At 39.9% G+C, this 22,325-nt stretch overlaps 1 protein-coding gene across 7 annotated transcripts in view; it reads right to left on the bottom strand.

Moving 5' to 3' along the window:
* PTPRZ1 (protein tyrosine phosphatase receptor type Z1) overlaps window positions 1-22,325 on the bottom strand; it is a 135,157-nt gene that overhangs the window by 58,628 nt on the left and 54,204 nt on the right. For all 7 annotated transcript variants that reach the window (XM_051618123.1, XM_051618145.1, XM_051618134.1 and 4 more), the window contains exons 3-4: window positions 2,305-2,484; window positions 240-391 (exon numbers count right to left, since the gene is read on the bottom strand). In XM_051618123.1, the coding sequence (XP_051474083.1) occupies window positions 240-391; window positions 2,305-2,484 (332 nt within the window). The remainder of the gene's footprint in view (window positions 1-239; window positions 392-2,304; window positions 2,485-22,325) is intronic.

Here is a 22,325-nt window from a genome sequence, read left to right as displayed (position 1 = left end):
ATCTTAGAAAACGTGTGTGAAAATTCATAGTTTAGACATTCTCAACATGACACAGAGTAATGCCTTACACTGGCGTTCTAAAGTTAATAATGTAATTATTATTGATTTGTATTTAAGGGAATTACTGTATTCGAAAATAGACTTTAATCAAGCAATAAATAAAGGTATCTAGTAAACAGTATTACTTTTTGCAGAAAGTAAAAATCATCAAAATTGTCAAATTCTATTTCATACTTTACCTCAAGAGGAAATTTTCGCCCTTCTAAACTATGTTCTGATCCATCTGATGACACGTTGCATTTTCCCCAGTGAAAAGTGATCTTGCTTGCTTTGAATATGGTGTCTGAGCCACCTCCACTTACATAATAATCATTTGTCAGGTTAATTTCCACTGAACAAAGAGAGAGGGGAGGGAAAAAAAGGGAGTGTCAATACAAAAGCCAGCCAAGGCATCTACAACTCTCATATTTCAGTATTAGGTGCTAAAAGGTAAATATGATACACCTTTTTACCTGTACCTCACAAGCAATTTGACAGTAAATTGGTTATTCGAACAAGGAAGCCTGGTAATTCACTATTAGCATGGAGAAGTATGTTTCATTTCATGCTGCAATTCATAAAATGTCATCCAGTGAAGGACACCATTATATTGGTCTCCTGTTGTCTGAAACTAGGCAGAGAACTACGCTAAAAAGCTCAGACAACCGGCTCAGCCACAAATCTGACTGTCTAAGGAAAGAAATTCCTGAAATACACAGCTACCTGAAAGGACCTGTGTTTTCAACAAAAAGGAAAATGCCCTCCTGCCTCCTCCCCCCCCATTATTGTAGTAATTCTAGATATGAAACATGAGACAATACATGAAAAGAAAATTTTAGCCAGTTCTAGGAAGACTGTCCTGTCTGTGAGACCCTTTAGCTGTGCAGCAATCTCCCATGGGAGAAGGTGTTAAGGACTTCAGATGGACATAACTGTACACAGAGTGTAGATGGGACTGAACGTTTGTCTTCTGGATTGAATGAGCAGAGTGTAATAGACTGAAGCCCCACATCTGGCTTTCCTACCTCCAGTGATTCCGAGCTGTTTGACCTCTTGCTAAAATAGCACTAACAGAATTCAGTTGCATTATACTCAACACCTTGAAGACAATTTTAAGTGCAGAGCTTAGCAGTTCCTTTTATAATACTTGAATTGTTGTAAATGAGGAAGAGCTCAGTTCACTTTTATGGACTTTAAAGAATGTTTCCTCAAGGATCTTTTGAAAAGATAAATGCTCTAGTTATCCCATCTAGTAGGTCAAGAGGGAAGTAAGTAATTTGTGTGATAGTATGTAGGAGGTATATGATGGGGCCAAGAACAGAAATCAGGAATGACAATAAAATAAAATAAAATAAAATAAAATAAAATAAAATAAAATAAAATAAAATAAAATAAAATAAAATAAAATAAAATAAAATAAAATAAAATAAAATAAATTTAATGGCTAGCCTAGGGGTCCCACTGGAACTCGCTGAAGGTCAAAGGCAGTTGCTAAGAGATTCCTTCCTCCATACTTATAACCAAAATAAAAACCAGTACTTCCAACAAACACCTTTTACTTGCTGTTATCCTGGATTTATACAGAAAAGTGGTTGCAAAAGGATTTGTCTGACAATGTAAATGCCACCATGAACTTCTTTTTTAGCTGGGAGAAACAGGAATTTGTAGGCATAAATCACTGCTTACTAAACTATATTTCAAAGATAGGGAAGACAAATTGGACCATAAAAGCACCTATTTCTCTTCTTTGACTGTAAGAAGAAAGCTGAGTAAATCAGACACAAGTGTCTACATTATATGTGTCTATAAGTACGTGAGATGAATCCCATCCTGACTTTTTTGAAACCAAAGCTCAACCATGAAGTGCTTCCAGATGAGCAGGTAATTTATTCGTGCTTCTAAAAAATATTTTTTGCATACTTGCTACAGATTCTAGATATGTAGCAATATTTATAATTGCTTCATAGCACATACTAAATTATTGTCTAGCTTCAATGAAGTATTCATGACAGAGAGATAGTAATGATGTGATTGCTTTGGCTCTATCTGTGCAAATTATTTGCATTTGTGTTCTAGTGATTTCTCTACTGTGCTTCACTGATGTCATCACCTGTTTGGATTTTTTTATTTAGTGGGTAAATTCAGAGTGCATAAGCTAAGGAAAAGTAAAATGAAAATGTTTCATTAAAAGTCATTGGCTCATTGTCTATCCCATATAACTTTTCCAACCTCATTTAATTCCAATAATGAAGTCTGACTTTTTACCTGTTTTGCCAGTGTTGCGAATGAAAGTATCTTCCAAAGTTTCCTTTTCCCATCCATGGAATTTCAATTTCTTCAGATTCACATTTACTTGTGTGAGATCTTCATCTATATTAATAGGAGATTGTTTGGCACCATTGCAGGCTGAATATTTCTTTCCCCAGTTCTTTTGATTCAAAGTTCCTAGAAATTAAAACATTTGGGGTAGATGCATTTAAAACCTAAACTGGCATCCATGTATTCTTTAATGTTAGAAAGTTAAAAAACAGTTTGCAATCTATGATCAGGGTACCTCCCTTCTTTTAGGCCTCACCTGTAGCAATACTTAGCACACCTACCGCTGCATCCTACCTTCAATAGTTAAGTAAGCTTTTGACAGTTTTTGACATTGTACATGCATGCTCATGAATCTCTAGGGAAAGCAGAAAACATAAAAATATACAGAAATAATAAAGGAAATAAAGGGGAAAAAAAAAGCTTTCAGGTGAAATACATTTGCATTAAAAAAACCTTGGGATTTACTGCAAAAGCCTCCTTTCCAAATATCTCTTAATCATAGAATCATAGAATCATAGAATGGTTAAGGTTGGAAGGGACCTTAAATATCATCAAGTTCCAACCTCCCTGCCACCCTCCACACCCCACACTAGACCAGGCTGCACAAAACCTCATCCAGCCTGGCCTTAAACATCTACAGGGCAGGGGACATCAAAAACCTCCCTAGGCAGCCTATTCCAGCACCTGACTACCCATTGTGAATAATTTCTTTCTGATGTCTAACCTAAATCTCCCCTCTTTCAATTTAAAACCATTACCCCTTGTCCTATCACTGGCCCTTGCTGGTGAAAAGCCCCTCCCCAGATTTCCTGTAGGCTCCTTAGGTACTGGAAGACTGCTATAAGGTCTCCCCAGAGCCTTCTCTTGTCCAGGAAGAATAGCATCAACACTCTCAGCCTGTCTTCATAGCAGAGGTGCTCCAACCCTTTCATCATCTTGGTGGCCCTTCATTGGACCCTTTCCAACAGCTCCATGTCTTTCCTATGCTGAGGATTCCACAGCTATATGCAGTACTCCACGTGCAGTCTGACTAGAGCAGAGCAGAGGGGCAGAATCACCTCCCTGGCCCTGCTGGCCACACTTCCTCTGATGCAGCCCAGGATGCAGTTGGCTCTCTGGGCTGCGAGCACACACTGGTGGCTCATGTCGAGCCTCTCATCTACTATGACCCAAATCTTGTGAATATCATTAAGGTTTCATCTGTTCAATAAAGTCAGCCATCCAATAAATAAAAACAATAAAATCTTTTTAAAAATCCTTACACAGTGAGAAAAAGGTAAAGCGATCCTACTCTGAAAAGGAAAAAAGGTTAGTGATGCTCTGGCTGGAGAGCCTGGCAGGACAGCTTGGCCCAGGGAGGGCCACGTGCACATGCTCCAGCCACCTTCTATTGCATCTGCCCAGCAGAGCAGGCAGGAGGTCCTGCCCTGCAGCAGGGCACTGGGGCTGTGTGGCATTTCACTTGGCCATGGACACAGACACCACCAAAGATGTGATTATTTTCCCTAAGAAATGCTTGAGTGCTCTACGGATCAGTGTGAGGGGTTAGAAGCTGCTCTGAGAATCTTCTGTTTATAAAATATAGTGCTATAAATAATGCAATATTTTGCATATGTTTATGTGCTTGCATATATAAAAATATTTTTTCCTGACAAGGAATTCTGGTAACACTTCAAAGGGCTAATTAAAACAAATAGTTAACTGCACAGACCTAAGAAAATATAATTGCTTCAGTTAGCTTCCCACTTACTAGTAGTTAAGAGCTAATATTAGTGCATCCAATGCACATTCGTGAATTCTATTAGATGTGTTGAAAGGAGCCAGTGCTCATTTACAGGCCACTGCACTATATCCAAGTCTGTCAGAGGAAGATTTGCTATACTGCACCCCAGGCAAGGATAGCCCTCATATTGCACTCAGAAAAATCAGAGATGGGAGAAGAGATGCAGCCAGTCCTGTAACCATGACAACAGGCAGTAATACAAGATGCTCATCTGGATAACTAGCTACCTAGAAACAAATCTGAGCTAAATTATTCAGCAAGTATCAAGTCAAGTAAGTTACCTATATCAGCTTGCCACATCAGAAGTACCACAGGTCAGATGGTATATAAATCCATTTACTACTTGCAAACAGCACCAGAATAAACTGTTAGGCACAACAGCCAACCAAACTGAAAGGAGTTTAAGTCATAGGGTTATGAATCTGAATATCCTGCAGGCGGGGATTAGGGGCCTATACCAAGCAAGCAGTGGTTCCCTTGGGAATGGCACACAGGGTAAGCTTCCAGCTCCTACTCAAGTCATGTTTCTCCTGGACATTAGCTGAGTTATAGTTTATCATCTGGGCAAATAATGCAATATGCTGATTTCTAATGTACTTTTCCTAAGAAAAGAGTGGCTAATATTCACCTTCTTTCTCAAAAGCTTCCCTTCAGAAATTTTGAGCCAAAGACAACCAAAACTTGGAGATGAGCCTGCCCAGATCTACAGTGAATTTTGTTAACAAATACTGAAGGCTTTCAAAACCAAGAAAGCCTATTTTATTTTAATAAATTAGAATAATTAACTTCTTAAGCAAAACCCTGCGAGCATGGTCAGACAATTCTTGGCTTGCCCTGTGCATCCTTGCAGACAGGCTCTTGCTTCCAGGTCTTCTTTCAGCCAGTTTAGTGATTTTCTGAGCTGCAGTAAACTCTTTAGAGTCCTCCCTGGCTCTTCAAAAGTCTCTGCCAGTTTGGTTTGGGCTGGCTGCCTTGGAGTTAGGCCGCACTCCCCACTCCATGCTCTGTTTGTTTTGTGTCTTTCTTTTGCTATAGTCCAAGACTTCCCCAGGCTCCTGCTGTTGCCCCAGAGCAGTAGGAATCTCCTTTCTCTTTTCACTTACATACCCAGTCCCACTGCTCACCTGCAGTCTCTCCTTCACAATACCATCATAAATCTTTCTCCAATACACATTCCTCTATATTCTACTCTTCCCACCACTTACATTAGAACTGACTGAAAATACTACTCTTTTCTCCCTCCCACCAGTGTACTTCTAGGTACTTTCTTCCATGCTTCTTTTGATGAATGCCACTACCCCATTTTTGCATCTTCACTTTAAATTCCCTATTATCCACTACCATGTTCAAGAAAAACATAGACATTAAAATTACAGAAACTATAATCTCCTTCCAACTTTCATAGTTTCATATTTTGTGGTTTAGTTATTGAAATTCTTTCACTTTATGTTATCTGTTCCTCAGCAGGTAATATAACAAGCCCCTAGCATGAAGCAAATGATAACAAGAGTAATCTTAGCTCTTCTCAGAACATTGTGTCGTGTCAACACTGTAATCCATCACAATGTCCTCAGCCAGGGCACACAGAGTTAAGCAGGATGCTAGCTGTAGGCACTGTGGTGATGCTGAGGCCCGACCAACAAAGTCTGTTCTTTCACCCTGGCTATGAAGCTTTTTGTAAGTATTGCCAGAAATAAATGGAAATTAGAAGGCTCAGTGAGATGAACATTACTTCTTGTCCCTCAGAAAGGCTTCAAATCTATGCAATGAGCTTGCTAAAAATATTTGATAATGTGCTTTTTTTCAGCCAAGCAAGTGATTATAATAAAATATGATTATAATAAAAAGAGTATCCTTTCATAAATAACTTTGTGGTTTACACCTTACTGAAATCTTGCAGCATCTATGAATCTTTATGCCATAAAGAAAGTTTCAGAACAGTGATTTTCATGTAATTGCACATTGCCATCCACTCAGCAAGATGATCCGTGTGTATGATGTATGAAAAAATGCAAACACTGTTTCAGCTACTTGCTGGTAAATAAAAAGAAAAATATCTGTCCTATATGTATGAATGGTAGATTGAAATCAACCAAGGATAAACGAAAAGCATTTCACGGTTGCAGAGAACAAGAGATAAGACTTCAAGCTCTGACAAGTTAATGGAATGCTCCAAATCAATGCTCCTGCTGGCAAATCTGAGTAAGTGAACTTTTAATCAGTTTTCTTCCTTATGGTCCAGCCGCTGGTGTAGCTGCAAAAGCTACATAAGCAAAGGACACCATTACTGCTCACAACTGCAGAAACACTATTGATTTCAGCACTGAGGAACACAGGCCATGTGGAAGTTCTCTTTCTAAGTTAAAAATGATATTGAGCTCAGTAACAAGGAACAAGGTCTGTGTACATTTTGCATGTCAAGAGGAAAATCACACTTGAATAACTACTGAGAAGTTGTAGCATTGATTAAAAGCTATGGAATTAAATGCACAGGAAGTCAATGAAAAGCTCTACTCTAGGGCAGGGGCTCAGGGAATTCCAGAAGGAACTGGAGTTCAGGTATGATAATCCAAATTTTATCTGAGCAGCAAAATACATGTTTGTGCATAAAGCCTGCAAATATTGGAACAGATAATGGTTATGTCTGTAATATCAAGTTGTGCAGACTAATACAAGTGGATTTACAGAGTGAAACAGTTGGGGCTGAGAACCAGATGACCATACAATATGTCCTTCAGAAGTTTTTTACTGCAGCCTAGCTATGTCTGATCCCATAGGCTGAATGTCTATCAGCTGCAGAAGTGCATTAGGTAGATTCCTGCAGCACACCTCCTGTTTAATATCAGTCAAGATGAACCCCTGTGGCACACTGTGAGACAATTTTGTCTTGGGAACTAAAGTTTGGAAAGTGGGAAGCAGCCAAGAGGTTTGCTTCAGAAGTCCACTCTCAATCTGAACTAAAGCACCAATGTAAATGCACCCAGTGTAGTTAGCAGGTGGTGAAACTGCTGCAGTTTCTGTAGCTTGCAGGAGGCTGAAGTAAAAGCTGAAGAACTAAACATTTTCATACAAGAGCAGATTGTTTTACTGCAGGTGTTACGATGAAAACCATAAATCAAAGCAGTGCCAGACATTTTGAAAAACATAGTGGAAAGTGATCTTCAAAAATGAATTCCCCCAAACCATGCTTTGGAAATCTGAGGAGAATAAAAATGTGCACGATATGTCTTGAAAAGTGCACAGAGGAAGCAACGTTTGTCAAAACCGCCACCTCTGAAGAAGTAACTCGCACTTCATGATGAATGAAAATGAGTCTGGACACAGCAGATTACAACATAATGGAAGACTGTCTACACCATAACCTTTGAAATTCTTGCCCAGGGCAGAATGTCCAAAGAAAATTTTCCTACCCTTTCTTACCTAACTCTGCTCCTCGTCCTCAGCCCCAGTGATCCCATCCCTGCAACAAGCATCCGCTTCACTTTTTGTCCTCCACTTCCATCCTCTGCTGTCTTTAGAAGATCTGACCTGCAATGTGTAACTGCACTTCTGTCTTTTGAAAAAATACTTGAAAGAAAAGCCTCTGTCAGACAACTCTGTGTGTGGGTACCGTATGCAAGAGGAAAGAGTGAGCTGGGCTGAAGACAAGCTGTAAAACTGAGTGGGCTTTGGTCCTCCCAGCAACTTGCCAGGAGAGGGGTTTCTCAGCATGCTTGCACACTGTTACGTGCATGTCTGCTGGGCTGCATACCTTCAGTATGAGTCCTGCTGTTTACTACCATCTACCAGTACTGGCTGGATGCAATATAATGGAAGGTATCTTTTTAAATCAATGGAAAACATACATAAAGAACTTAAATGTAACCCTCAAATCCAATTAATGGGAAACTGACTACGTGAAAGAAACACTCTGCATTTCTTCTTTGTGCTGAGTATGTGTGCAGTTTCTGAAGAAATGCAATCTTAAAAATAACACTTCAGGTTTTATGGGAATAATAACAATGTCAGAAAACTGCATTAGTGAGGAGATGCGTTTTACTTGGAAAATTCTACTTCCCAGCACTTCACTTTAGTAACTGTTGTTTTGACATGACAGAGTTTGCATTCTTAGCTCTTATTAGGATCATGTTTCTCATGAATGGGCATACTTCTAGCATGTGCCCCATCAGGAGCTATAAGAAGGTCTAGATTTAGTGACAATTACAGAAAAAGAAATGCTTTAAACATTGGTGAAGAAGCCACCCTTGCTTCACAAGAGTAAGCTTTGAAACACAAAGAGGTGAACATCATCACTGTTGGGTATCTCTCTTAGAAATAGGGATTCAATATAAGATCATACAAGTTTCAGATACTAGCCAGTTACCACGTCTAAACACTGCTTCTGAAACTGGCAGTAATGGGTACTACAGAAACAATCATAGGTCTGATTCAGGTTTTCCATTGCTCCTACCTCTTTTATTACTTAATCATTTAAACTGATGTGAACGCTGCTGTTGAATGTCATAGATGAAAACCAGCAGAAACAAGAGATAGCTTCTTTACTTAATTTCTTCCTCTCCGTTTTGCATCAGCTTTTGCTTTCACAATGATATAATTGCATTCATAAATATAGATTGGACACATATAGGAGATGGAGGATATTCCCTCTGAGTGGACTGTTAATAATGGATTTGCCTTATCAAAAATGTTATTAAATTACCACTTTGAAGTGTTAAGTGATTTTGAGGTGTTTTTTTTCAGAACAAACACATTTCATCTAAGATATGACAAATGAGAAATAAGGCCATAAAAAGCTGTGGGTACTTATACCAGGACAAAGCTTAAATTTAGAAGCCAAATCATTATTGCTCTAAACACTCTTTATTTCTGCTTCACTATTTAGATAGTGTATCCAAACTAGATGAGAGGAGGAGATGGAGATCAACAAACCTCAGGGTGCTTCATACCATTAATAGCTACAGCATTTAGCTTATTACCAAAAGCTGCACAACACAGTCTCTAATCCTCCAAGGCAGAATCATACAATCATAGAATCCTAGGGGTTGGAAGGGACCTCGAAAGATCATCTAGTCCAACCCCCCCGCCAGAGCAGGGTCACCTAGAGCACATCACACAGGAAGGCGTCCAGGCGGGTTTTGAATGTCTCCAGAGAAGGAGACTCCACAGCCTCTCTGGGCAGCCTGTTCCAGTGCTCTGTCACTCTCACAGTAAAAAAAAAAATTTCTGATATTCACCTTAAACCTCCTATGCTCCAATTTGTATCCATTACTCCTTGTCCTATCACTGGTCATCACTGAAAAAAGCTTAACTCCATCTTCTTGACACTCAGCCTTTACGTATTTGTAAACATTGATGAGGTCACCCCTCAGTCTCCTTTTCTCCAAACTAAAGAGACCCAGCTCCCTCAGCCTTTCCTCATAAGGGAGATGTTCCACTCCCTTAATCATCTTCGTGGCTCTGTGCTGGACTCTTTCAAGCACTTCTCTGTCCTTCCTGAACTGAGGGGCCCAGAACTGGACACAATACTCCAGATGCGGCCTCACCAGTGCAGAATAGAGGGGGAGGAGAACCTCTCTTGACCTACTAACCACACCCTTTCTAATGCACCCCAGGATGCCATTGCCCTTCTTAGCCACAAGGGCACATTGCTGGCTCATGGTCATCCTCCTGTCTACCAGGACCCCCAGATCCCTTTCTCCTACACTGCTCTCCAGCAGGTCAGCCTCCAACCTGTACTGGTGCATGGCATTTTTCTTCCCCAAATGCAAAACTCTACACTTGCCCTTGTTGAATTTCATCACATTTTTCCCCGCCCAAGTCTCCAGCCTGTCTAGGTCTCTCTGAATGGCAGCATAGCCTTCTGGTGTGTCAGCCACTCCTCCCAGCTTGGTGTCATCAGCAAACTTGCTGAGGGTACTTTCTATACCCTCATCCAGGTCGTTGATGAAGATGTTGAACAACACCGGTCCCAGTACCGACCCCTGAGGGACTCCACTGGTCACACACCTCCAACCAGATTCTGCCCCATTGACTACAACTCTCTGACTTCTTCCTTTCAACCAGTTCTTGATCCACCTCACTGCCTGATCATCAAACCCATACTTGATCAACTTATCTACAAGGATGCTGTGGGAGACCGTGCCAAATGCTTTACTGAAATCAAGGTATACCACATCTACCGCTCTACCATCATCTATCCACCTAGTAATTTCCTCATAGAAGGCTATAAGGTTAGTCAAACATGACTTACCCTTGGTAAAACCATGTTGACTGCTCTTGATGACCCCCATGTCCTTGATATGCCTAGAGATAGTGCCAAGGACAAGTTGTTCCATCACCTTTCCAGGGATGGAGGTGAGGCTGACTGGTCTATAGTTACCCGGGTCCACCTTCTTGCCCTTCTTGTAGACCGGAGTGACATTTGCTATCCTCCAGTCCTCAGGCACCTCTCATGTTACCCATGACTTACCAAAGATGATGGAGAGTGGCCTAGCAATGACCTCCGCCAGCTCCCTCAGCACCCTTGGATGCATTTCATCCGGACCCATCGATTTATGGATGTCCAGACTACTCAACTGATCCCTAACCCAATCCTCATCTACCTTAGCAAACTCCTCCTTTATCTTGACTTCTTCTGGGGCTATATGAAACTGGGGCTCATGGGGAACGCCTGCAGGAGTAAAGACAGAGGCAAAGAAGGCATTCAGCACCTCTGCCTTCTTTATATCCTCTGTCACCAGGGCACCCACCTCATTCAACAGTGGGCCTATATTGCCTCTGGTGTTAGTTTTGTTAGCTATGTATTTGAAAAAGCCCTTTCTATTATCCTTAACCTGACTTGCAAGGTTAAGTTCCAAGGAGGCCTTAGCTTTCCTAGTTGCCTCCCTACATTCTCTGACAACAGTCCTATATTCCTCCCAAGTGACCAGCCCCTCCTTCCATGATCTATAGATTTTCCTTTTCCACTTGAGTTTGCCCAGCAGTTCCTTTTTTAACCATGCTGGTCTCCTAGCTCCCTTACTAGATTTTCTACCCATTGGGACACACTGATCCTGTGCTTGCAAGAAGTGGTCCTTGAATGTTGACCAGCTATCTTGAGCCCCTTTACCTTCTAGCACCCTGTCCCATGGGACTTCCCTCAACAATTGATTGAGGAGGCCGAAGTTTGCTCTGTGGAAGTCCAGGGTTCTGGTCCTGCTGGGTATTCTGTTCCTCCCACACAGGATCCTGAACTCCACCATCTCGTGGTCACTGCAGCCAAGGCTGCCATTGACCAACAGTGCTTCAATAAGGCCCTCCTTGTTGGTGAGCACAAGATCCAGCAGCGCTCCTCTTCTAGTCGGCTTGTCCACCATTTGCATTAAGAAGTTGTCATCAATGCACTGGAGGAACCTCCTAGACTGTGAAAGGCTGGCTGTGTAAGTCTTCCAGCAGATATCGGGGTAGTTAAAATCTCCCATGAGGACCAAGGACTGTAATTGTGAGGCTGCTTTCAGCTGCCTGTAGAAAGCCTCATCAACTTCCTCATCTTGATCAGGAGGTCTGTAGAATTATTTCAGTTCACATTTTGGATGAATGCACTACTGGCCCAAAGAGAAAAGTACTGCCAATACTAATCTAGTAAATATTACCATAGCTCAGGTTACCAAGGCCATGACATAACACTCTGCATTCCCAGGAAACATCTTGGTCGCTAAAAAAATGGAAGGTGTTAAGTTTTACATATTATGTGTAGAAAACAACAATTCTGGCTGGTCTTGTTCTACATTATAAGGATTTTTGGATTTTGTGTTTTTCCCAACCAAAAGCCCCAGTTACACCCACAGTGTGTTGATGGTCAGTCTCATAAATTTCATAAAAATTCTTCAGACGAAAAAGACCAGACTTTAACAGGTGAAATTACTTGTCAGGACTGAGTCACAAGTACAGAGAAGAAATTTCTTCTTCCAGGTTTCAGCTTAGCCAATTATTGTGCCAGTCTCAGTGATGTAATTGGTTGTGGATGTTCCAAGACTGGATTGCTTGCCAATGTCTAGGTCAAGTGTTCAAAAATGAAATTATACTGGCTATGTTAAAGACAGTCAGCCCACAGAGTAACTGGATGGCCACTCCAAAAAATATAATAGAGTTTAAACCCTAAAAATTCAACACTAATAAAGTAACTTGCTTTTAAATGAACAGGAGCCAAATGTATTTATCCCACGGATTTTTCTGGCACACATCCAGGGACAGAGAAATTAATCCAGTATGTTTTCCTATTGTAGGGTGCAGTATTTCAAATAAAGTAAACAGAATGAACAAAAAATTCTAGTTGCTTTGCAACTACATGCATTCAGACAAGCCAAAACATCTAATCTATTATATTGTTTAGTGTCTTATTCATCATTTTTGTATTGAAGTACCAGCATACCTACACTGCATTCTGTGTATGCAAATACCTGTGTTCCTATAAGATGGCTGAGCACTAACCCGTCTTCAGCTGAACTCTGGTATGCTAAACTTCTCTGTTCTTCATTAGAATGTGCTGGACCACTTAACTCTTATTAAAATCTAACTTAGAGGACGAGTGTCCTGGTTTGAGCCAGGATGAAGCCAATTTTCCTTTTACTAATTTCTTTTTTCCTTCAGTAGGCTTTTTTTTTAACTAGTAGCAGAGTGTTCCAACTAAGACTGAAAAGTGGTGGAATGTTTTTCTAACTGCTGGGTCTTCAAGGTCACATCTTTGCTCTGTAGGCTTGAGCTCTTCTGACCCTCATCACTCTGCCTCTCTCCGGCAGGTCCGGGACTTTCTGGGACTGTTCGCAGCTAAGGAGATGCTGTGGGAGCTGCTGGGGATGGGGGGAAGCAATAGGGGCTTTGTACATTTCCTAAACACATTTGTATATAATTGTATATATTTTCCTATATCATTAGTGTTTAATTAAAGCTGTGTAGTTTAGTTTTCAATCCAGCCAAGTCTCTCTCTTTTTCTCTCTCTCCTTCCCTACCTGGGTGGGAGGGGGAGGGGATCGACTGCGTTGTTGTCGGACCTGAGTCAAAAGGTGACAACGAGTCAGGAAAATTCTGATTAAACATTTTGTTATTTTCAGATTATCTAATCTCTCTTTCATTATTATTTTTTTTTTAATCTGGACATACACTTTATGCTTCCTTCACATCTATGATCACTCAGACACTGCTCAATAAAATAACCAAAAAAGGCAATTGACTGAGAAAAATGTTTTGTTTTTTTTCAGTTTATCCCCACAGAAAAAAGCCCAAGCTAAACAACAAACATCAGATGATAGATTAAACTACAGTCATTGAGATACAATGGAAAACTGCAATCAGTTAATAGACAGTGACTGTCTGCTGATTTTTTTCCGGGGAGTCAGTCAGATAATGATTCATACTCAGACTAAGTGAATTACTGAGCAAAATGCGTAGGAGGATGAATGCCAATGGACAGCTTTCTTTCAATACAGCAACTGTTTTCTGCTCCTCTTCTTCTTTCATTCTTTGATAAATCTGCCCAATTGCAGGCTAGTTAGAAAATATATAATCAAACACTTCTATGTCAGAGAAATACAGATTATCTCTGATGCTCCATTTACAGTGCAGTCAATAGAGTAGCTGTTTACACTAGGAGAAGGATTATGGGAGAAACTCGGTCAACCTTTGAAGATCCCTCTTTTCTATTATTCTCATCCCATTGCTCCTGAATTTGCACATAAGTACTGTTAGAGAATCATGTAGCAATATATATAAGTATTAAGGAAGGAAATTTGGTACAGTACCAGTAAAAAAGAAACACATTCTTCCTCCTGCTTTTATTTCACTTTTGACAACATGTGAAGCCCTAATTGGAAGCCCTGAATACTTCTAAACCTTGATCTGAGGAATCTGGATTTTAGCAATTATTTATTTTACCTTCAGTAATGCTTAAGATCATTAAACTGAATATAAAATTCTTGAGTGATAAAGACCATTCCAAGATCATAAATCACCAGAGCTGAAAGCAGAGCTGGAATACATAGAGCCAGCTCACTTTTAGGCTAAGAAATGGGTAGTGTCTTTTGGACAGCAATCAGGAACGTGGCCTATGACTTTATTCCATATAAGCTGCATTAGCTTGCTTTTTTTTTTTTTTTTTTTTTTTTTTTTCTCCACACTGGTTATCATAGGATTAGCTGTCAATTTTGCGTCATGGAGATGTCAAAGGCCTGTTTGGTCTTCCAGAAGAAGAGGACAGTTTTTTGAGCTGTTTGGCATATTCCTGGCTAGGAAGGACAAATAAAATGCAAAAAACGCAGGCTTTGTCCTCCAAAGCCACTCTGATTTGCAAACTAAAATGGCTTTCAAACATAGAGCAGGCCTATCATTGTTCAGTTGTATTTTCTGGAAGTAAAGCTTACTCTCAAAGTTACAGCTAGTGCATAGAGAATAAGAGAACGTATATCGTCTTTCCGTTGGTGAACATGGCCACAAATGAAGTTTATGGAGGTATCTCCCTCTGCCCCATATCACACCAGTACCATTCTATTAGAAATGTAATCACTGCATATGACAAAAATTGTGTAGACTTAAAGCTTGTGCCAATATAGAACAGACCAAAAAAAAATGCACTTTAAAAGACCATCAGCTGGAGTGAAGAAAGAAGAAGCAATAATCTACTTCAAGCTCAGCATTTAGCATCTGTCTGATAAGTGATAGTTGATGTAGTCCCATGAGATGAGCACAATGAAACCCATCTTCAGTAGCCAGAAACCTCATTTTTACGAGAGTACAGATTACCATCTAAGTCTAATGAACTGAACTATAACAGTCTTGCCTTTCATTTCCCATTACTACAAGGTAGACTCTGCTGCATTTTAACAATTATCTTGGGTGGCAGAACCAGGCACTCAGAGCAGGAACAAAATGAAACAACACATTTTAAAAGAGAGCATGTTATTTCCTTCATCTCAGCTTCTCACTCAACAGATCTAACAATATTGGCTTCCACTGACAAAATCAATATGGATTCTTTTTCTCCTGTTGTGGTATGACCTCTCTCCTTCCCCCACTCCACTCACCCGCTTCCTTCTTTCCTTATTTCTTCCTTTCCTCCATTTTTTCCCCTTTCCTCTCTCCCTCTTGGACAATTAAATGTTAATAAGTAGCCTGTTTAGTTCCATGAAAAGTTTTGTGGTGGTATACCACAGGGGCACTTTTTCCTGTTACCAAACGTGCATTATTGTGCTGCTGTCACCCAGGAAAATAGCTTCTGTCAGTACTAGCCTACCTAGTCTCACAAAGGCCACGGTACTAAGTCCTGATCCAAAGCCTACTGGAGTTTGTAAATAAATCACAAGTAGGTTCTTTGAGCTTTGGAACAGATCAGCTGTGCATGCATAAAAAATCACTACTAAACAACACTCGTGGAAACCATGGATGCAAAAAAACCCCATAAATAGCTATGAAAAGGGTTGGCATTTACCCTTTAATAGCAAAAAGTCATTTATTTCAACTGTAAAAAGTAACATGAAGATCCTGAAAAGCAAGGACTAGACAAAAATAATCCAAAGCAAGACAAATATGATAAAAGACTACTGGATTACATCACTAGCCAGTCAGTCCCAGCATCTGCCATCAGATAAATTATCCTAATATTCAAAAGGACATGGAAAAAGTTCTGGTTTTTGCTGCCCAGGTTCTAATTTTTACAAGACTTCAATTTTAGTAAAATGAAGTTCCTACATATCTCCAGAAGAAACTAATACCACAGGGAAGTGGGATTTCTTTTCATCATCTTTTAGCAGGATTTGGTATGGGAATTTCAATACATATTATGTTTGCATAATGGTAAGGGGTAAGAGGAGGTGATGGGCAGGAATTTATTATATAGTATTACATTGAGCCATATGGATTTCTTACACAGAGCCATAGCTCTGTGTGTGCTTATCTACACAATTTCTTATTTTTTATTTTATATATATATATATGCACTTCAGAAAACCAATTCTAATTCATAAAATTACTCTTTATCAAGGACTTTCACCACAACAGCAAAAAACTCCCCAAAACCTTTCTTTCCCATCCTCCCCCCAAAAAAATTAAAAGAAAATCCTTAGAAAAATGCTAAAAAACACCCCCCTCCTAACATTCCACAAAACTTCTGCACTAATAGTATTACTTCATTTGGACTAAGTGTAACTTCAGTGTTACCATCATGTTTCCATTTTGTCCATAGACCTTTTAACAGATACTTTCAGAGGTGCCATATGTATGACTCTTTCACTGATAATATTCCATATTAAGTTTAAATCATACTATTATGTGATGAGTAAGGAAATTAGCCACAGAGTTATGCAGTACCATTCACATAAAGGAAATCAGCCAGTTTTAAGAGGGGATTATATGCACACAAGTGACTTCAGTGCCAAGCAATCCCAAGTATTCAAGAATCCCAACATTTCAAGATTTGAGGATGGCTTCTATGTGAGCAGATTAAGTTTCAGTGAAAATTTATCTATTGCTGCTTCTCCTTTCCTTTCCCTCTTGGTGGAAAATACCAATTTTATGCTCAGAAAAATATTTATGCTACCCTAAACAAAGTATCTTGAATGTGAATGCTATTTCATTATCTTGAAAAATGCACTTACAATTACTGAATTACTCCAGAGTAAAAAATTTCTGATACAAACCTTCTCTATCCAGTCTGTGAGGGATTGGACATCCATAACCCAAAAAAAAAAATATCCCAAATAAATGCTTCTTGTGCAGGTGATTGAAAACTAGTTAATCAAGCTCAAGAGATCAAGCCACAGTAAAGTTGTTTCCCAATTTTTCATCAAAAGCTACCTAAATACCCTATCATTGCCTAATACAATAGGCACTGTCAGTTTGACTAAGCTGAGCAACAGAAATCAAAACCCAGTTTGGATTCACAGACTAGTCATCCCTTGCCACATTCTCCCAAGGCACATGGCACGTGCATAGTAGAGCCTCCAACTGTGTAGCCAGCAGCACCAAGATTATAGCAGAGATCTGAAGCCGCCTTTCCTGCCTTTCAAGAACATTCAAGTGGATGCCCATCATACTGCAATATTCCAGCAGCTACAGCCAGGCAGTGTATCTGGGACAACATTAGTTAAATGCCAAACCAAGTAATAAAATTATTCATTATCTGTATCTTGCATTTCCTATGACAAGGCCTAAGAATATTGAAAAGGGAAGGAGAATAAGTCTTCCTCACTCACCTCACCAGCATTGTGATATGATGAGGCTAAAAGTTCTAGAATAATTAGGTTATAAGAAGATAAGGAGGGTGAAGGCTCATTTTGTAGCCCAGCAGCTGGAGCATTCAGCAGGGAAAGGGCAGGGATGACACAAACAGGCTGAGACAGGCACCTTTCGCTAATCAGTGGATTCTGAGGCACAGTAACTCCCCCTTATGTTATTTTAGGTACCCACATAATCTGGAATTGTGAATTTAAGAGAAGGTATGTATTTCCTACCATCCCTCAGTCACCAGCCCTTTTACAAGAAGATATGCTAAATGTCTGTGCACTTGAGAATTACTGAAAATTACTGAAAAATAACTACCACATTTCAAACCTGCACCTCAGATTATTCCACACGTAGCTTCTGCTGGCATACATAAACTCTATCATCATCTAATTGTTCTATAATATTTCTCTGGTGTTTTGGTTCCCATTTGAATTAGGTCTCAGTATCACAACCTGACCCATGTGGGCAGCCAACTGTTCTGCTCACAGAATGTACTCATAGCCACAAAACACCTTGTATATCATTAGTCTGTCCATATAAATAGATCATATTTCTGTGCCAAATAAACCCCTGCTATTATTAAAGCAATTAGAGCAAGCAATTGTTTCAAATAATTAATATATAATTAATATAATCAATTTCTGGTTGTTTTATATTTACTACGCCAGAACAATGGCTAGTGTTTGCTATATAGCATGTAGCATCAAATAGCACTGACACAGTTCCATGATTATCAACCAAAGTCTATACCAAATGATGATGTCTAATGCCTATACCCTCAGATGGCATTTAAAAAATGATAATCAGGAAAATCAGAGAAAAAAACCTCATCTAGATTATCCAAAATATAAACCAACCACTTAAAAACTTCCCTTGTGCTTACCAAGTGTACTCTGCTTGTGTCACAGTTTCCCAGTGCCCTCATTTATTGAAGACCTGTGTTATTATTATATATATATATATTATTAACTACAGGTTAATAATGTGGATATTGATTTCAATTGTGGTGGAAAGTGGCAAAAAATTATGATGGTTAAAAAGAAGATACAAGGCCAGAGTTTCTAGCTAAGGTATATGGCACAGGCAAAGCATACTTATGCCCAAGTACAGAATCTGTAACTCTTGGTACAGTTTTGAAGATATGAAAGTATTAGTCTCACTCATGAATTACTTGCATGACATTTAAACAGAGATTTCATTCTGAAGGGGTGATCAAAAAACCCTGTGGGTGAATTATATTATTCTTCTGCATAAACCTAAGGTAGGGAATAACACATTAGATTAGAAAAAGGTGAGAGCCCAAGGGTGGGAAAGGAAGGCAAAAGCACTATGTATATGAAAGTTTCTGAGAAAATGCAGAGACAGCTTCTCGCATATGTAATTGTGAAGTCTATTTTTTTTCTTTTCCTTTTTTTTTCTTTTAAGTATAATTTCTCTCTGCTGTAGGCAGCACCAGCCTTTCCCTTCATGAGAACCAGCTTTATCTTGGAACAATACCCAGAATCTCTTGTTTTCAGTACAGCCTACCTCCCTGTGGGGAAACATCAAATCTAGAAGACTCAGTGGGTGGAGTTTCCATAGAATTATTTCTGCAAAGAAAAGATGTTTTTGACTTCACAGAAAATACTGCCAGTCTGTGATTCTGAGTCACAGGAGATCTGTTGAAAAATAACTTTTTTTTCTATATTGCCTCCTTACTTTCGCTAATATCCTGTCACACCACAGTTCTGACAAATAATTCCTTGACTGGTCGTTGTCTTTGAAACTCTATTCTGTGGGGACTTACCAAATTTTTGAGAATCACTCATCCTTGTCATCTCTTAGCTTGCCGTTTTCTTGTGTTTCCTTCCTTCTCCAGTTCACTCACTGCATGAGACTCTTACACAGAATCACAGAACCACAGAATGACTGAGGGCGGAAGGGATTTCTGGAGGTCATTGTCCAACCCTTCTGCTCAAACTAGGTCATATAGGCCAGTTGCCTAGGACCATGTTTACATAGTTTTTTAATATCTCCAAGGATGGAAATTGCACAACTTCCTTGGGCAACCTGTCACAGTGCCCCATTACCCTCACAGGTGAGAAGTGTTTCCTGATGTCCAGACGGAAGCTCATGTGTTTCAGTTTGGGACCATTGCCCTCACTGGACTTTCTCCAGTATGTCCATGTCTCTCTCTTGCCCAGAAGAGCACTCCAGGTGTGGCATCAGCAGGGCTGAGCAGAGAGTAGAGGGGAAAGATCACCTCCCTTGACCTCCTGGCAAGACTCCTCCTAATGCAGCTGAGGTTACCATTAACCTTTTTTTTTTTTTTTTTTTTGCTACAAGGGCACATCATTGACTCATGTTCAACTTAGTGCCCACCAAGACCCTCATGTACTCTTCTGCAAGTTTCTTTCCAGCTGGTTGACCCCCGGCAGGTGCTTGTTCCTGGGGCTGTTCCTCCCTAGGTGCAGCACTTTCCTTTGTGGAACTTCATGATGCTCCTGTCAGACCATTTCTCCAGCCTGGTGAACTTCCTCAGCATTCCTCCCAGTTTTATATCACCAGTAGACTTGCTGAGGGTACGCTCTGCCCCATTATCTAGACCACTGATGAAGATGCACAGTACTATTCTCCCATTATCCTCAATCTTGCAAAGAAAGGACTTGCAAAGCCAAGTCCTCTTCATCAGCACTGCAATAAGCTATACCAGAGCTTAAGAGTTCCTGGGGCATTACAAGTGTTCTGCATGGCCATCCTGGACACCTCAGCTAATTTATGGGATCCCCAAATCCTGGGCATGAATTGTGCATACTGCTCCACAGGTTGAAAAACTATATTCCATGACTACACTGGCAACAACTGCCAGCTTCTGTACTGTCATGCTGTAATAATACTGCCATCCTGCCAAAGCAAAATACTGATGCACACACTGAGGAACTGGTGATACTAGCATTCAGCCTCATATCAAGGAGGGATTTTGTTGACAATTGTGTCCTTGTCTCACTTCTTAGCTGAGCAGAATTTAATTAAAATCACATTTCCTGAGAACATTTGATCACTGTTCAAATAATGCTGAGCTTCCAGGCACAGAGTACTGAGGGAGCTTTACTCCCTGTTCTTCCACACTCTGCTTCCTTGCCATTTGACTGGACTGAAGCTGTATGTCTGCATAAACTCTCCTCTTTGGATTAGGTATGACAAATCCATGTTTCATAAGAAGTAGAGCCCTCTGAGACTGTAAAGCATGCTCTTGCCTTTAATTTGTACATAATTTACTTTGGTATTAGGACAAACTCTTAGATGCATAAAATAAATATTGCCATTACAGATAACACAAGGGGTTCCCTTGTTAATGCTTCTGCTGCTACTGATTGCTAAATATTTGGCAGTTGCATTTCTCCAGATGTGCTACTTAAATGGCTATTTAGGACAGAGTACTTCCATCCTCTGCCTTAATACAGTTTTATAGTTCTCATCCTTGTACATACTTGGCATTTGGTGCAGCATAAATATATGAGAGCTTATTGTATTTAACAATTTTCAAAACAAAATGTTTCTTTACAAATATTGCAGGAAAGAAAATTACATCAGCAGTACAGTGCTGTCTCCTTTGTGTCTGGCCAGCACTGAAATGGTTGTGGCTAACATTGAAAACTAATTTACCAATTTTCAGTTGTGTTGGTCTAATAAGTGCTTAAGGGATACCTTATGAGGGAGCTAAAGAAAGGAAGAACTTGCACTCGAGAAAGACAATTAGTATTGTGGGTTCCTGTGGAGCATTAACTTGACAGCCATGCAGAAGTCAACAGGTTTTTTTCTCTCTGGTGGAGGTATTGTTTCAAAAAGGGTCACCAGTTAGTAAGTCTGGCATCTACTTACATTGTTCAAAAATCTTTTAAGACCCCCATTAGAATAATGGGTCCTGACATATATTTCCTAATTTGCTGTATGATATAACTACTGTGGACAACTGTAATCATACTCCAACTGCTGTTTTAGAAAGAGTTTTTAAAAAATGGCTCAATTGATCTGAGATGTAATCTGCATCTGTGATGGTATAAACAATACATCCTGTGGGATGACAGCATTAATATTTTATTAATAACTCCTGGCACAGCCTCCTACATGAGCTGTGGAATGTAAAAACAACCTTCATTGAAGCAGAGGATGAAAAATAAGAAGTGGATATGTAAACAACCTTCAAGAAACATTTAGCCAGTTCAACATCGCATAAACTGTACTTCTGCTTAAAACTTTGGCTTTTACACTGCAGGTTTGCTGCCCTGCATGAAGTTAAAAGTATGCTTGCTGCCAGCTTGAAACCTGGTCAGTCATTTTCAAGAAAATGAGATTACTTGGATTAAGACATCCCATTTGTCAGCCTTTGAGGTTTGACAAACACACTGCATATTTTTAAAGGATGTTTTTCTCCTGAGCATCCATATACTACAGTTTTATTTAAATGGAAAAAGGAAACTGAGAGGGAAAAGGAACTGAATTTTTTACCATCTCTCTGTGGCAGTGCACAGGCTTAATGCAACTCATCTAACGCAATCGGTAAAATATGCTGCACAGCTGAAGGTGAAACGACTTGCAGGGGGAGAGAACTGTGTTCATAAATCAAGTGTCTCTTTCTCTTCACTGGCTGTAGTGAAGGGAGGCACCTTTCAAAGGATAGTCCAATCTGTCCAGTTCAATTGGTTCTCTCTTAATGGCAATGGGGACGATGGCCACAGATAATATAGCACTGCATCTGCACTAGTGGTTACAGCACTGGGTGAGGAAGCCGTGACTTGGACTCTTGGGTTTATTATTCCTGAAGGAGTTATGCTACAACATTAGGAAAAGGCCTAACCAGTAAAAGAGAGAAGTGGCCATCCTTTTCAAAATGGCTGGGCTGCTGTGGCCTCTGGACAGCAACAAAACTCAGCTTTCAAGGCCACGAGAAACC

This window comes from Apus apus, chromosome 1 (assembly GCF_020740795.1).
Source record: "Apus apus isolate bApuApu2 chromosome 1, bApuApu2.pri.cur, whole genome shotgun sequence".
Lineage (NCBI taxonomy): Eukaryota > Metazoa > Chordata > Aves > Apodiformes > Apodidae > Apus > Apus apus.
Note: the sequence above shows the minus strand (reverse complement) of the source record. Positions and strands in the feature narration are given on the sequence as shown.